The sequence below is a fragment of the Zea mays genome, chromosome 8 (genome assembly GCF_902167145.1).
Source record: "Zea mays cultivar B73 chromosome 8, Zm-B73-REFERENCE-NAM-5.0, whole genome shotgun sequence".
Lineage (NCBI taxonomy): Eukaryota > Viridiplantae > Streptophyta > Magnoliopsida > Poales > Poaceae > Zea > Zea mays.
Window position 1 is genome coordinate 125,867,150 of NC_050103.1, and position 16,190 is coordinate 125,883,339.

Consider the following 16,190-nt stretch of genomic DNA (forward strand, 5'->3'; position numbering starts at 1 on the left):
TTGCATAGGACCAGTGACTCTCTCAATTAAGGACTTTGCCACCCAGATTTGTCTAGGTCTACTCTTATTTGGTGGACCTAGGAATGTAACCTTAATCTTTCCATTTGCAACCTTTCTTAGAACATAGTGAGCATTGAAAGCAAATGGTCTTGAGTGCTTAGGCAAGGGAGTTGGTGGTTTAGCTTTGCAGTTGTGGGCAAAATGACCTTCATTTCCACACTCAAAGCATTTGATAGGCTTGTGAGTCTGCTTTGGCTTGTATTGAGTGATAGCTTTCTTTTGCACAAAAGCATTGTATCCAATACCACTCTTGTTATTTTTCATAACAGTGTTCATAAGCAGCTCATTTTGGAGGTATTGACCCTTGTTGAACTTTTGCACACTTGTTGCAAGATGTTCATTTTCACTTTTTAGTTTCTTGACCTCATTCTTAAGCCTTTGATTATCCATTGCCAACTCATTGTTGAAATCATTGTTCTCAATAGCAACTTTTCCTCTAGTAGTTGCATCAGTCAAGTAATTCTTCAATTTTTGGTTGTCTAAAGTCAGGACTTCAACTTTTTCAGTCAATTCAGCATGTAGACTAGTTTGCTCTTCTTGAATCAAGTCATCACATGAGGTTGCTACATCAAGCTTAACAACAGGGTTAATAGCCTCATGTGTTTTGCAAGATAAAAGTTCATTTTCAACAAGAAGATTGTCATGATCAAATTTAATTTGAGTATAGTCTTCCTTGATCTTTACTAGTCTATTTTGCAACTCCCTATTATCTTCATTTAATTTGTCATATTTTTCCTTAGCATCTTTTAGGGAGTTTGTGAGCTCATTTACAGTTGATGACATAGTTTTATTTTCTTCTTTTATTTCATCACTAGCCTTTATAACTATGTCATACTTGGCATTTAAAGATTCATTTTCATTTTTCAACCTATCACATTTAGCTTTTGACTTTCTAATGATTTGAGTATATTCTTTAAGTAAGTCAGCTAACTCATCATATGAAGGTGAAGCAAATTCTTCATCACTATCACTATCACTATCGTCATCAATATTAATATCATTTTGTACCTTTCGTTCACCCCTAGCCATGAGGCATAGGTGAGAAGTGGATGATGGCGATGGTGGTGGTGAAGAGAAGTCTCCGGCGATGGCCGCAACTTTTTCATCATTCTCTTCTTCACTTGAAGAAGATCCACTTGATGATTCGATGTCGGTGAGCCAGTCGCCAACAATATATGCCTTTCCATTCTTCTTCTTGTGGAACCTCTTTTGCTTCCCATCCTTCCTCTTGAAGAATTTCTTTTCCTTCTTTTCATCATCGCTGTCATCTTCCTTCTTGCCCTTGAACTTGTTCTTCTTGGGCTTGTTGCATTGATGAGCAAGATGACCAAGCTCACCACAGTTGTAGCAGTCCATCTCAGAAATGGGCTTTCTTTTGTTGGAAAAGAACTTCTTCTTTCTTGAATCAAATTTGATGCCCTCTCTATTTAGCTTTTTCAACATCTTGGTGGTCTTCCTTACCATCAAGGCAATGTTTGCATCAAGGTCATCATCACTTGAGGATTCTTCCTCAACTTGTATTTTTGCTTTTCCTTTTCTTTCATGATTTGCTTTGAGAGCCAAATCCTTTCTTTTGGAAGATGATTCTTCTTTGTCGTTGATGTGCATGTACATTTCATGGGCATTGATCTTTCCCAGAATTTGTGTAGGTGTGGTAACTGAAAGATCCATTTGATGTAGCACAGTGACAATGTGTCCATATTTGTCTATTGGGAGGACACTGAGAATCTTCCTCACAACATCCGGTTGTGAGATTTGAGTAAGCCCCAATCCATTGACTTCCTCTACAAGAATATTAAGTCGTGAGTACATAGCATTTGCATTCTCATTAGTAAGCATTTCAAAGGAATTTAACTTTCGCATGGCTATGTGATATCTTTCCTCACGTTCACTTCTAGTTCCTTCATGTAGAGCACAAATGTCCATCCACAAATCATGAGCATTTTTATGATTCCTTACTCTATTTAACACATCTTTGCAAAGGCCTCTAAAAAGGGTGTTTTTGGCCTTAGCATTCCATTTCTCATAATTGAACTCATCACCTACAAGATTTGTGGGATCTCTAGGTTCGGGGAACCCTTGTGTGGCGGCTTTATAGACACCAATGTCTATAGCCTCTAAGTATGCTTCCATACGAATTTTCCAATAAGGAAAATCGTCACCATCAAAAACGGGAGGAGGTCCATCCCCACCGGACATCGTAACTCTAGCGGTTAAGCTAATCTATGAGCAACAAGGCTTTGATACCAATTGAAAGGATCACGATGCCCAAGAGGGGGGGGGGTGAATTGGGCTTTTCTAAAAATCAACACTAATTAAAACCTAAGCAAGAGCTAAACAAGAGCCCAACTTCACCCCAACAATTAGCACTAAGAAAATAATACTAGAAATGTAACAAAGCTAAGACAATGCTTCAAATACTTGCTAAACAAATACACAAAGTAAATAGCTTGAATTAAGTGCGGAATGTAAAGCAAAGTTTAGAAGACTCCTCCAATTTTTCCCGAGGTATCGAAGAGTCGGCACTCTCCACTAGTCCTCGTTGGAGCACCCGCGCAAGGGTATCGCTCCCCCTTGGTCCTCGCAAGAACCAAGTGCTCACTACGAGATGATCCTTTGCCACTCCGGCGCGGTGGATCCCTCGAGACCGCTTACAAACTTGAGTCGGGTCACCAACAAGATCTTCACGGTGATCACCGAGCTCCCAACGCCACTAAGCCGTCTAGGTGATGCCGATCACCAAGAGTAACAAGCCATAGACTTTCGCTTGACCAAGAGAAGCCTAATGCAAGTGGTGTGTGCTCTAGGTGGCTCTCACTAGCGCTAATGAGGAACAAGCGCGGATTATGATTCTCTAATCTCCTCACTAGGCTTTTGGTGCTTGCAATACTCTACCAAGGTGCTGGAATAAATGTGGAGTGCAAGACATTGAATATGGTGGGTGGAGGGGGTATAAATAGCCCTCACCCACCAACTAGCCGTTACAGGCAATGTGCTGCGCGATGGCGCACCGGACAGTCCGGTGCGCCACCAGTGCGCCAACGGTGCGCCACCGGTGTGCCAACGGTCACTTCCAACGGCTAGTTCTGACACAGAGCCGTTGGACTCATGGCGCACCGGACAGTGAACAGTCCACTGTCCAGTGCACACCGGACAGTCCGGTGCGGTGTCCGGTGTGCCACTAAAATTCATCTCCGAACGCTGCGCTCTCGGGTTTCTGCGAAGGGAAAAACACTGCTGAGGACCAGCCTGGCCCCACCTGGCAGATGGTGCACCGGACAGTCCGGTGCACACCGGACAGTCCGGTGCCCCTAAGCCAGAAACCCTAACTCTTGTTTTTCAGCTGATTTTCAAATCGGTTTTCGCTCTAACTTGTGTGTGAGTTCTAGAGTGACACCTAGCACTGTATATGAGTGTGATTGTGCACCAACACTACACTAGAACTCTCTTGGTCAAACTACTCATCGACAACCCCTCTTTATAGTACGGCTAAAAGAGAATAAAAGACCTAACTAAATCGCGAGTGTCCACATCTCCTTGACACTCGGACTCCGTAGACCTTCACCTTTTGTTCCGTCGTTTTAGCCGTCGCTTCGAGTTCTTATCTCCGGGATTGTTTTCACGGTTGTAGTACTTCTACCTGTCATGCGACCTAACTTACCATTTGTCTCTGCAAAACACACGTTAGTCACATATAATATTATGTTGTCATTAATCACTAAAACCAACCAGGGGCCTAGATGCTTTCACCCTCAGGGAACCGTATTCTAAGTCCGTGGGTAGGATGGCCTCGGCCCCATAGACTAGAAAAAACGGTGAGAAACCCGTGGCTCGACTCGGTGTTGTCCTCAGACTCCAAACCACCAAGGGTAGCTCTTTTATCCACCGCTTGCCAAACTTATTGAGGTCGTTGTAGATCCTTGGTTTTAGTCCCTGCAAAATCATGCCATTGGCGCGCTCCACCTATCCATTTGTCATTGGGTGAGCTACGACGGCCCAGTCTACACGGATGTGGTGGTCCACGCAGAAGTCTAGGAACCTTTTCCCCGTGAACTGCGTGCCATTGTTGGTGATGATAGAGTTTGGGATCCCGAAGCGGTGGATGATATTTGTAAAGAACGCCACCGCCTGCTCGGACCTGATGCTGGTTAAGGGTCGGACTTCGATCCACTTGGAGAATTTGTCGATGGCGACCAGCAGGTGCGTGAAGCCCCTAGGTGCCTTCTGTAAGGGACCGACGAGGTCCAGACCCCACACAGCAAATGGCCAAGTGATAGGTATTGTCTGTAGAGCCTGAGCAGGCAGGTGTGTCCGTCTCGCGTAGAATTGACATCCTTGGCAGGAGCGTACAATCCTAGTGGCGTCGGCCACCGGGGTCGGCCAGTAGAAGCCTTGTCGGAAAGCGTTTCCTACAAGGGTCCGAGGTGTTGCATGGTGACCGCAAGCCCTCAAGTGTATTTCATGTAACAGCTCTTGTCCTTGGGTGATGGATATGCATCGTTGGAGAATGCTCGAGGGACTGCGATGGTACAACTCTTTTTCATCACCCAGTAAAACGAACGATTTGGCGTGCCAAGCCAGTCACCGGGCTTCGACCTTGTCGAGGGGCAGCTCTCCTCGGAGGAGATATTCCAGGTACGGGGTCTGCCAGTTTGGGACTGGTGCGACCCCACTTCGTTCTACCTCGACATGCAGGGCCTCACCCTCGGCGACCGAAGGTACCTCGAGCTGGGCCGAGGTCCCTTCGGGTTTGGGTGCGTCGTTGAGTTTTACGGATGGTTGATATACGTCTCTGGAGAAGACATTCGGGGGAACCGTTGTCCGTCCCGAGGCTATCTTAGCCAGCTCATCTGCAGTCTTGTTGTACCGTTGAGCAACGTGGTTGAGTTCCAACCCATAGAACCTATCTTCCAAGCGCCGAACTTCATCACAGTAGGGCTCCATTTTTTGGTCGCGGTAGTGAGAGTTCTTCATGACTTTGTCAATAACGAGCTGTGAGTCTCCACGAGCGTCGAGGCGCCGAACCCCTAGCTCGATGGCGATGCGCAACCCATTCACCAAGGCCTCATATTCGGCCACGTTATTTGACGCCGGAAAATGGAGGCATATTACATAATGCACATGTTCTCCGAGGGATGAGACGAAGAGCAAGCCCGCGCCTGCTCTGGTTTTCATAAGCGACCCATCGAAGTACATGGTCCAAAGTTCGGCTTGGATTGGAGCTGTTGGCAATTGGGTGTCGGTCCATTCAGCAGGAAGTCGGTCAAGACTTGGGATTTTATGGCCTTTCGAGGGGCAAATGAAAGTGTTTCTCCCATGAGTTCCACTGCCCATTTTGCTATCCTACCCGAAGCCTCTCGGCACTGGATGATCTCCCCCAGGGGGAAGGATGACACCACAGTCACCGGATGAGACTCAAAGTAGTGTCGCAGCTTTCGCCGTGTCAGAATCACTGCATACAGTAGCTTTTGGATTTGCGGGTAGCGGATTTTGGTCTCGGATAGCACCTCGCTGATGAAGTAGACTGGCCTCTGGATGGGCAACATATGCCCTTCTTCTCGTCTCTTGACTACGACCGCAGCGCTGACCACCTGAGTGGTTGCGGCTACGTAAATCAAGAGGGCTTCTCCCACAGTGGTTGCTAGCTAGGGGAAGGATAGTGTTGTATTCCTTGTTCGCGTAGTCGGTCCGAGGCCGTTTTGGGCGAGGCGGTGATTTCTTCCGAAGCTGAGGCCTAGGTCGGGCGAGGCGAAGACCTCCTCCCGAGGCCGAGGCCTAGGTCGGGCGAGGCGAGGACCTCCTCCCGAGGCCGAGGCCTGGGTCGGGCGTGGCGATGATTCCTTCCGAGGCCGAGGTTGGGGCCGGGCGAGGCGAAACTCCCTGTTGCGCCCGAGGCTGAACTCGGGAGAGGCGGTAACTTACTGTTGTTAGTCTTACCCCGGTGGTTGGCACAGTAGTCGGAACAGGGTGAATAATGTTGTTATCTTGTCAGAACGATCAGTAAAAGGGTGAAGTGACTGCGGTCATTTCGATCTTGCCCACTGAGGCGTGCGTGTCATGATAAGGTGTCAGGTAATCCCTGCATTAAATGCGCACGTGATACGGTCGGTGGTAAGGCGATTTGGCCGAGGCCACTGTGCGACAAAGTTTACCCGAGTTTTGCCTCGGTCGTGCCGGGGGCGCCTCTACTGCCTGAGGGGACCTTCGGGCGAGCTGTGAATCTGTACGAGACTACTGTTCTTGCCCGAGGCTGGGCTCGGGTGAAACGGGACCGCGTCCCTCGGTAGTTAAGGCTTTTAACTCTGAACCGTCCTTACCAGTCTTTTAAAAGATATTTTCCAACCATGTTTAGAAGTACTGGGGATACGACCCTTAATTATGGTACCCGACAATCGGTGACAGCACCAAAGAACAGATAATAATATGCTACAACCACCTACTACTGCAGTATATCTTTGGCGTGACAGTATAACGACAAAAAAATGTTCCTAGAAGAAAAGAAAAAAGTTTCACTCCCAAAACTCACTTGCTCCCAAAACCTCGAGTACAATCTGCATCCGAACGTTGCGAGACGGCAATGTCGGTTTTGCCCCCAGTCCGTCGCCACTTTTTCGATGGAGGTCCGTGTCGGCTCCCATGCCATTCCAGAGCCGGACGGACAGCGCAGCCCCAGAGCCAGAGCCAGAGCGGCGTTCAGCGTGCACCGTGCAAGCTTGAAGCTCCCCCCACCCACCCCCTTGCTTTGGCTGACACACGGACAGACGACGATGACTCACCGCCCCCTGGCTTTACCCTACAGTCAGTGACGCCAGAGAGCCGTTGGCGTCCGGACACGGCGGGCTCCTCCCCCCAAAGCCCAAAGGGGCAAAGTCACTGCACGGCCGCAGTCGGCCACGCGACGGTGCGTGTGTGGTCGGTGACAAGTGAAGCGGCGCTTCAGCCTGTGGTCGGTGCTTTCGTCCATAAAAAGTGGGGAGGACGGCTCGGGGAGCTTGACGACACTGCACACCTCTCACCAGTCCCCACACGGCCACACCACACCCAGCTGTCCCCATCGCGCGCACACTCTCTCGGTCTCTCCCTCCCAGTCCCAGCGTTTGCGGTCCAGTCCAGAGAGCTCGAGCAGCCATGGCGGCTCCCCTGTTCCTCCTCCTCCTGCTGCTGGCTATGTTCACAGGCTCAGGTGAGCGAGCTCTCCGGATCTGCATGCTGCTCCCTGCGGCGCTTAACGTTTGTGTGAGAAGATGAGGTTTCTGTCTAGCTCTCTTCTGCCTGCCTGCCTTTCTTTGTATCCCCCTTGTCAGCTTCGAAACTTCTCTGCTCATGAGCTATGGCCAGTCCTGCTGCCACTGTAGATTTTTTTAAGTGCGGAGGAAATCTCTTCCCCCCCCCCCCTCCCTCCCTGGTTATTGTGCATACATAGCTATCCTGCTGAACGAAGCACAAATAAATACAAACCAAGAAACGCCAGTGCTTTCTCGATCACGTACTGGCACGAGCTAGCGAGCAGACTCACTCGAACACACACTGACCAACCGCTCCTCTCTCCTTCCGTTCCGTCATTCCGTGTGCAGCAGACGCGGCGTTCTGCGTGTGCAAGACGGGCGTGCCCGACCAGGCGATGCAGGCGGCGATCGACTACGCCTGCGCCAAGGGGGCCGACTGCGCCTCCGCCTCCAAGGGCGCGCCCTGCTACGGCAACGGCAACAAGGTGGCCGTCTGCTCCTACATCTGCAACAGCTACTACCAGAGCCGCAGCGCCACGGGCGCCACCTGCGACTTCAACGGCGTCGCCACGCTCACCGGCACCGACCCCAGCTCCGGCACCTGCAAGTTCGCCTCCGGCCCCAGGTAAACCGGCTGACGATGTAGCGGTTGAAGCCACAGCTAGCGTTCGTGTTTCCTTCTCAAGATCTGGGACTTTGAGGATATTTTACTTGTTGCTGATGGCTGGATTGGAATCTGGGGGAAGTCGGGTATATAAAGCATGATGCAATAGTATATTTGGGGTATACACGGGTACTGTCAGGTCATCTGGCATATACTTTAAATCGTATTAGGGCTCTTCAATGTTAGATCCTGTACATCGATGACAGTAGTTTAAGTCAAAAGGCCTTGAATGAAGTCTCGATCCCCGGTACTCAAAGCTGCAGTGCTCCTCGTGTACCATGCAGCAAGTTTCTTGCTGTAGTAGTGGTAGCTTAGCTGCATCGGTGGCCATTGCTGTAGTCGAGCTTAAGCAATGTCTTCCCCGACTCCGAGCCAGAGCGCCGGTGGGGTTTCTTTCGGGGACGGCCACCGCGTTAGCCAAAGTACACTGAACCTGTTGGACCAATGGCAGCCGGCCAGCCGCGGTTCATCACCCCCAAAGAGCTTTTTCTTTTTGCAGCCAAAGCAAATGGATATCCCCAGAATTCTCGGTGCACGATACCTCGCTAAAGTGGTGTCCCTCCGGGTTTTTTTTCTTCTCTTTTTCAAGCCAAAGCGCGGTGCTTTCGTCGGACTAACGTGTCTTGTTCCTTTCCTGCAGCAGCGCAGGCACCGGCGGTGGCATGGGCGCTGGCGCGGGTACCGGCGGTGGCATGGGCGCTGGCACCGGCGCCGGGACAGGCGTTGGCACCGGAGCAGGCACGGGCATGGGCACCGGGACGGGGACCAGCACCGGCACCGGCGCCGGCGCAGGGGTCGCGACCCCCGGGAGCGCCCTGAGCCCACCGTTCGGCGGCACTGGCGCGTACGGCCCGTCAGGGGCAGGCAGCACGGACTACAACGACGCCGTCGCCCCGCGCGCCGCCGGGCTGCACGTGGTGGCTGCCCTCGCTCTCGCCGTCGCCGTCGCCGCACCTCTCCACCGCTAGGGGCGGTGCCATGGCAACTGGGAGCTGGCGGGCACGACACTCGCAGACGGGATCCCGCCTCGGCGGCCCGCCAGCGCGGGCTCTGGTCGATGTCCGGCGTTAGTGCGTGCGCGTACCTGATGAAGTGATGATGGGTTTTGATCGACCAGCCGTCAGCGTAGTGCGGTCACGGGGTTTACAGTGTTATTCGAACTGACCTCTCTGCTTCCTCGTGCTAGTAGTGGTGGCTGCCATGTGTGTGTGCTGCTGGTAGAGAACTAGGGATTCTTTTTTTTTCTTCTGTCGCTTCCTTGCTTATATGTCCCGTCGTGTTAGGCTGTGTTTACTATGCAGTGTTTGGTGGTGGCCGCTTTCCATGAGAATATTTGGTGTGCGCGCTCATGTTGCACTGCACGTTTGGCCAGGCAGGTCGATACAGTCGGATCACATGCGCATTCTGGAGTGCGCGCGATGGCGCTGGGCGAAACAGGACGCCGATCTGTATGATTCCAGGTTGATCCGTGGGGCGCTTGGGCGGTTGGGCCACGGGGAACGAGCAACGTGTCCGGCGGAACATGCCGACACCAACACCGACGCCAACCTTCATGCATGTTGGCGCGATCGGCCCATGGTGGCGTTGTGCCATAAGGGGTGAGCGAGCTGGCCAAGGCCTTGGGCCCGGGGGAGAGGACACCGAAGAGGAGGAGAATTGGGCCGCTTGGGCCAGTAACAGAGAGGGAACATTTTTCTTTTTTGCCCTTTCTCATTTCCAAAAAGTATTTCAAATCCATTTGAGCCAAAACAAACCACAAAGCACAAAAGTTTAAATATACTAGCATGCATGCATGAATATCTAGCCTTACGCTTTATTTTAGTTTAATAAAAAAATCGTTATTTTATATATTTGTATGCACAAATTAAAAGCATAAATAAATCATTTTAACATATTTTGAGAATGTGCAAAATTACAAAAAAATTAATAAAAAAATTAAAATAAAATTATTAAATTGATTTATTTATAACAAATCAGGAACACAAATGTAAAATTGGCTTTTTTTAATTATATATTTGATCGATTAAGATATATATAGTTAGACAAAGTGCATATAAATAATAGACACTTTGTTTTTACGATGGACAACTTATAACAAATTAAACCAAATTTTTTTCTCTAACAATAGTTTTTTCATAGCATTCGTGCCACCTTATACTAAAACCCTAAAAGCACCTCGTTCGAATTGAAGAACTGGCAGAAAAGTTGTGCCACTTTATACGAAAACTAAAGCAGGACCGTAGTGTTTTCAGCCTAATATCATTCCTCCTCGCTTTCCCTCTTTCGCAACCACCTATCTACTCCAGTGGACGGCGTGAGCGTCACCCACACGATCTCACGGACGGGAGGCCGGGAGCGAGTCCAATGTTGCCCACTTTTGAGGAGTTTTTTTGGAGCTGAGGTATCCCGAACGGCGGGCTTCGGAAGTTAGGTACCTCCAACCTTGCAATTGGAATCTTAGTATTATAATAGGCTTCCGTTTGGAAATTTGTCATCGTGGGCACTTTTATCCGTCGTCGGCTGCTGTTACGTTGAAGATTTGGATTTCCCGTTCGTCAAAACGGATCGGCCTTCCTTTATTATTCAGAATGGATCGCGAGCTCGCTCCTTTCTTCCTCTCCGTCTCTGTCCGGCTCCCCGACTGATTCCGGCGCTCCCCTCGCCGGACTGATTCCTCTCCATCTCTCCGTCTCCGTCTCTTTCTTCGTCCCAATGGAAACTCCGGCAGTCCCCTCGCCGGACGAACTCTCGCCGGACCTCGCAGTCCACGCAGCCGGCGAGTTAGCCTCGTCGTTGCCTCCAGGCGATGTCGTAGGCAGCGACACAGGGCTGGCCCTCAATCTGTCGCCGTTCGTCGATGCTGCTCTGACGATCGCCGACGTTGACAACTTTTGGTTGGAGGCACCACCAGATTGTCGTGAAGATCCTGTTGAAACGGTAACTGATTTGGACCCCCCTATTCCCAGTTCCCAACTCGTTCCCACCAAGGTTGGCACCATTCTGTTTGTGCCCAGTGGTCAACAATTTCTGTTTGTGAATGACATGAAAATGTAGTCAACATTTTCTGTTTGTGCCCAGCTGTCAACAATTTCTGGGAGGGTGAACTGCTGTTTCTGTTTGTGCCCATGCGATGTCAACTTGACTGGGCCAAAATTATTCAGTTAACAGTTAACTTGACTGCTCCTCATAATTTTTGTAGGGCACTGTCAATTTTCAGTTAACAGTGTTTGACCCATCGCAAGTATTTGATTTTGAGGGTATTGGACCTGATCTTCGATGGGATGAAGAAGGGCCTCAACATGTACCCAGTGAGTTAGCTATGTATTCGAAACTTGGATTGGCGGAGTGAGTTAGCTATGTATTCGAAACTTGGATTGGCGGCTGAAGATGAACGAGAAAACAAAGAGAGAGAGGAGGCTTCTAATCATTGTGGTCATTCAAATAATCCAAATGAGTTTGGAGTTGATTCTTCATCCTCCATGCCCTGTGTTGATTTTTTACCAAACGAGAGTAGAGTTTTGTATGATTCTAACCATCCAGTCATGGCGGTTGGCTGCATGTATCCATCTATGGCTGAATTCAGACTTGCTATGAGACAGTATGCCATAGAAAAAGAGTTTGAGTTAGGCATTGAGGCTAGTACCCCGAAGAAATACAGAGGATTTTGTCGAGGTGGTGATTGTCCTTGGAGCATACATGCAAGAATTGAGAGGGCTGGGTCACCTACCATAATTGTACGGTTTTGTCAAAGTTTTAATTTTGTTGAAGTTTTTTTATGCCTTAGTAGTAATGTGCATTTCATTTATACTTCTTTAGGTGACTGTGATGAATGATCATCACACTTGCACTTCTAGTGGCCGGAGGAGGACAAGCACACCAACCAGTGCTTGGGTTGCTGCTAAAGCTTTACCTATCCTTGCGAAGAATTGAAGAAACCACACACAGGTGCAAAGGATTTACAGACTTTCCTTCAAGATACGTACAAGTGCACCATTTCTTATGATACAGTTTGGTATGGAAAAGAGAAAGCCTTGAAGGAGTTGTTTGGGACTTGGGAACAGAGTTTCCAACTTCTATTCTCTTGGAAGGAGGCTGTATTGCAGAGGTCACCTGATAGTGTCATTGAAATTGATGTACGTGTTGAGGATGGCAGAGTTTATTTTAGTAGGTTCTTCTGTGCACTTGGCCCTTGTATTAGTGGTTTCTTACATGGATGCAGACCTTACTTGAGTGTTGATTCGACAGCTTTGAATGGTAGATGGAATGGTCACCTACCATCTGCAACAGCCATCGACGGCCACAACTGGATGTTCCCTGTTGCATATGGATTCTTTGAGTCCGAAACAGAGGACAACTGGCATTGGTTCCTTCTACAGTTACGCAAGGCCATTGGGGATTTACCTAACCTAGCATTGTGTTCTGATGCTTGCAAAGGGCTAACAAATGCAATGAAGGATGTTTTTCCAGAAGCTGAGAAAAGAGAGTGTTTCCGGCACCTAATGAACAATTATGTCAAGCAATACGCTGGATCAGAATACATGTACCCTGCTGCCAGGGCGTACAAGGCAGAAGTATATGACATGTACATTGCAAATGTCAGAAGCAATCCTGATATTGCTGCTTGGTTAGATAGGTTCCATTCCTTGTTGTGGTATCGAAGTGCATTCAACCCTACTATCAAATGCGACTATGTAACAAATAACATTGCTGAGGTGTTCAATAACTGGATAAAGGACTACAAGGACCTCCCTGTTTGTGACCTGGCTGACAAAATTAGGATAATGATCATGCAACTATTCTACAAGAGGAGGCAGATAGGAAGGAGGTTGGAGGGAAAGATTTTACCTTCTATCATAGCACAACTCAATGCAAGAACTAGAGGACTTGGACACTTGGAGGTCATAAAAGGCGATGACTATGTTGCAGAGGTGAGAGAGAATGGTGATTGTTTTTCTAGATATGTGGTGAAGGCTCATCTTAGAGAATGTTCATGTAAGGAATGGCAACACACAGGGAAGCCCTGCCACAATGCATTATGTCTAATTACCGCACAACAATATAGAAATGTAATGATGGAGGAGTTTGTCGACGATTACTACTCAGTTGACATGTAGCTTATGAGAGATTGGTGGAGCCAATTGAAAGCAAATTATTTTGGCCAAAGGTGGATTTTGCAAAGGAGGTTGGTGCTCCACTAGGCAAGAGAGGCGTGGGACGTCAAAGGAAAAATAGGTTCAAGAGTTGTCTAGAAGGTGGGAGTAGTAAGAAAAAGCCTGCCAACGAAAGTGAGAAAGCTAAGAAGATTATTCGAGGCAAATTCAAGTGCCCTAATTGTGGGGAGTTAGGGCATAGGAAGACTAGCTACAAATGCCCCCTAAATGGAACGAAGAAAAGGTACTCTTATAATCTCATATTTGTTTTTATAAATTAATTTTGGTTGTTTATCTAATAATCATCTGCACAGGAAAAGGAAACCAAGAAAGAACTCAACAAAGAAATGGTTTCCTAAGGAGCCAGCTGAAGCTTCTTCATCACAGCCAGAACTAGGGGATTCTGGTCAACACCAACTTGTCTCCACTGATGTTCCAGAAGAAATAGTTGGTACTACCCCACAGAGGAGAGTGAGGTGTGCTGTCAAAAAGAAGATTACTCCGAAGAAGAAGATCTGCTTCTGAGTAGCTGCTTAAGTATGGCAGTTGTGTCTGTATTTTAAGTATGAATTATGGCAGTTGTGTTTGTATTTTAAGTATGAATTATGGCAATTGTTTCTGGCAGCTGTCAACAATTTCTGTTTGTGCCTGAGATGAAAATGTAGTACTGGGTGTGTTTAGAAATGTGACAGGCAACAGCCCAGTAGTGATTGAAGTAGTGAACTATTTCTGTTTGTGCCCAGTGGTCAACAATTTCTGTTTGTGAATGACATGAAAATGTAGTCAACATTTTCTGTTTGTGCCCAGCTGTCAACAATTTCTGCCAACTGCTGTTTCTGTTTGTGCCCAGGTGAACTGCTGTTTCTGGCAGTTGTCAACAATTTGATGAACTGCTGTTTCTGGCAGCTGTTTGTTAAAGTAGTGATTACAGTTGCAGGTGAACTGCTGTTTCTGGCAGCTGTTTCTGGCAGCTCTTACAGGCAACAACTCCTTCAGTTGCTTATCTGCAGTTTTCAGAAACTGGCCATTTCCATGTCATTGCAGTTAGCTTCACATATTCAGGTGCTACTGAATTGCATGGATCAACAATGGACCAGTTAACCAGTCGCTTGGTCAGTTAACCAGTTGCATGGATCAAAAGACAGTAGAATCAAAAGACAGTAGATCTCTGTTTGTGGTAGTGAACAATTTATGCTTGTATTCTCTGAACAAATCTTATGTGGTGTGAACAATTTCAGTGCTCAATTCTGTTCGTGCTCCAGTTTAGTTAGCTTATTGGCTGCCAGATTTGGTATGGCTGCCATATTTGTGCTCCAGTTCAGTTAGCTCATTTCTGTTTGTGCTGCAGTCCAGTTCAGTTCAGTTAGCTCATTTCTGAAAATGCACATAAATGACCAATTTCACTTAGCTGCCAGAAATGAGCATTTTCAGTTCAGCCATACTAAAAACGCCTGAACACAAGGCAGTAGAGATATTTGGGCTGCTTACCGACGCCTGAAAACAGATGACTGAAAACAGATGACTGAACACAAGCTGAACACAGGCGTCGGTTCAGTTCAGTCATACTGCCAGATTTTCTAGATCGTTTCAGTCACAAGCTGCCAGTCACAAGCTGTTCTAATTTAACTGTTGTCCTTTTCAGTCACAAGCTGCCAGTCAAATACAATGTGCACATCACAAGCTGTTCTAATTTCAACCATCACATGTTAGATCGTTTCACAGATAGTACAAGCTGCTAGTCAAGCTTGGTGCCAACTCCTGATGTAAGCTGGAAACCATATTCTGAAATAATGTTTAGATACATGAACTACAAGTTCAAGATACATTATGGCCGAAACCAAGTTGAACTAAAAATACATCATGAACTACAAGTCTCACAAAATACATTGCCAATAGAATACTACATCAAATTAAAACATGGCTATTGTCCAGGAGGCAACTCTATCACAGACAAATAGCTCAGATAGGCTCACTTCATATAGGGCCCTTCATACGGCGATCAGGGATCTCATCCGAGTCAAAAGAAGAGCTGTCCTCATCCGAATCAAACTGCTCAGTACAATCACAATGAACATCAGTTTTGAAATCATCGTACATTCCAAGGGCTTCGTAATCCTCAATTAGAGGTTGCGGACCAATAAGAACTTCCTCCAAATCCCTGCTCATAGTGTCTAGACCTTTTGCAATTTCACTAACATCACTCATGGCATTAATCAAGCAATTCTTGTGCACCATATCATAATACTCAGGCACATGATTGCGGCGGCTCAACTTCCTCAACTCATCGGCAGATAACTGCATCTGTCTAATGGCGTCTAAAAGACCATCCCAAACTCGATTATATCTCTGCGCCTACAACCAAATGAATAATGACATTTAATATCACATTACAGTATTGACTGTTACTATAATAAGACATTATGTTAGTTACAGTAAAAACATACCGGATCATGTGTGCTACATAATCGATGGCGCGGACGTAATCTACTAGTGCCATAATCAATGTTGCTCGTGTCGACGATGCATGTGCGCCTAATCCCATCTGCAGCTTCTGCGACATTGAGAGCACCTAGAGGGGGGGGGGGGTGAATAGGTGATCCTGTGAAACTTAAACTTATAGCCACAAAAACTTGTTAAGTGTTAGCACAATAATCGCCAAGTGGCTAGAGAGGAGTCTCAACAAAACACAATACCACAAGAGATCAAACACAGAGATGACACAGTGGTTTATCCCGTGGTTCGGCCAAGACCAACACTTGCCTACTCCACGTTGTGGCGTCCCAACGGACGAGGGTTGCAATCAACCCCTCTCATGCGGTCCAAAGACCAACTTGAATACCACGGTGTTTTGCTTTGCCTTTCAATATCCCGTTTGCGAGGAATCTCCACAACTTGGAGCCTCTCGCCCTTACACTTAAGATTCACAAAGAAATACGGAGTAAGGGAGAAACTAGCAACGCACACAAGACTCAAAATCAGAGCAACAACACGCACACAAGTCGCAACAAGAGCTCGTAACACCACTCAATGAGTTCACAACTCAACAAGAGCTCCAGATGCTATCACAATGAACCAAATGCGTGGAATCGA

The 16,190-nt window shown here is 47.6% G+C and overlaps 2 protein-coding genes across 3 annotated transcripts; both read left to right on the top strand.

The window, feature by feature from the left end:
- The first annotated feature begins 7,085 nt into the window (after nt 1–7,085).
- LOC100284436 (uncharacterized) lies at nt 7,086–9,274 on the top strand. 2 transcript variants are annotated; one of them, NM_001371993.1, is made up of 3 exons: nt 7,086–7,243; nt 7,638–7,911; nt 8,591–9,274. In NM_001371993.1, the coding sequence occupies exons 1-3, from the start codon at nt 7,189–7,191 to the stop codon at nt 8,916–8,918; spliced, it is 657 nt and encodes a 218-aa protein (NP_001358922.1). In that variant the 5' UTR covers nt 7,086–7,188; the 3' UTR covers nt 8,919–9,274. The 2 variants fall into 2 exon arrangements, with proteins under 2 accessions (NP_001358922.1, NP_001358923.1); NM_001371994.1 differs by having other exon boundaries at nt 7,110–7,243; nt 7,635–7,911; nt 8,591–9,242.
- A 2,610-nt stretch (nt 9,275–11,884) lies between these two features.
- Nucleotides 11,885–13,921, top strand: LOC103639058 (uncharacterized). Its single transcript, XM_020542625.1, has 2 exons — nt 11,885–13,344; nt 13,415–13,921. Exon 1 carries the CDS (start codon nt 12,258–12,260, stop codon nt 13,062–13,064), a length of 807 nt encoding a protein of 268 aa, XP_020398214.1. The 5' UTR covers nt 11,885–12,257; the 3' UTR covers nt 13,065–13,344; nt 13,415–13,921.
- The last annotated feature ends 2,269 nt before the right edge of the window (nt 13,922–16,190 follow it).

Excerpts from the sequence above, each read along its gene's own strand:
- LOC100284436 (NM_001371994.1), top strand. The coding sequence starts at position 7,189 with ATGGCGGCTCCCCTGTTCCTCCTCCTCCTGCTGCTGGCTATGTTCACA. Across the intron at positions 7,244-7,634 it reads GGCTATGTTCACAGGCTCAG|CAGACGCGGCGTTCTGCGTG; the intron begins GTGAGCGAGCTC and ends TTCCGTGTGCAG. Across the intron at positions 7,912-8,590 it reads AAGTTCGCCTCCGGCCCCAG|CAGCGCAGGCACCGGCGGTG; the intron begins GTAAACCGGCTG and ends CCTTTCCTGCAG.
- LOC103639058 (XM_020542625.1), top strand. The coding sequence starts at position 12,258 with ATGTTCCCTGTTGCATATGGATTCTTTGAGTCCGAAACAGAGGACAAC.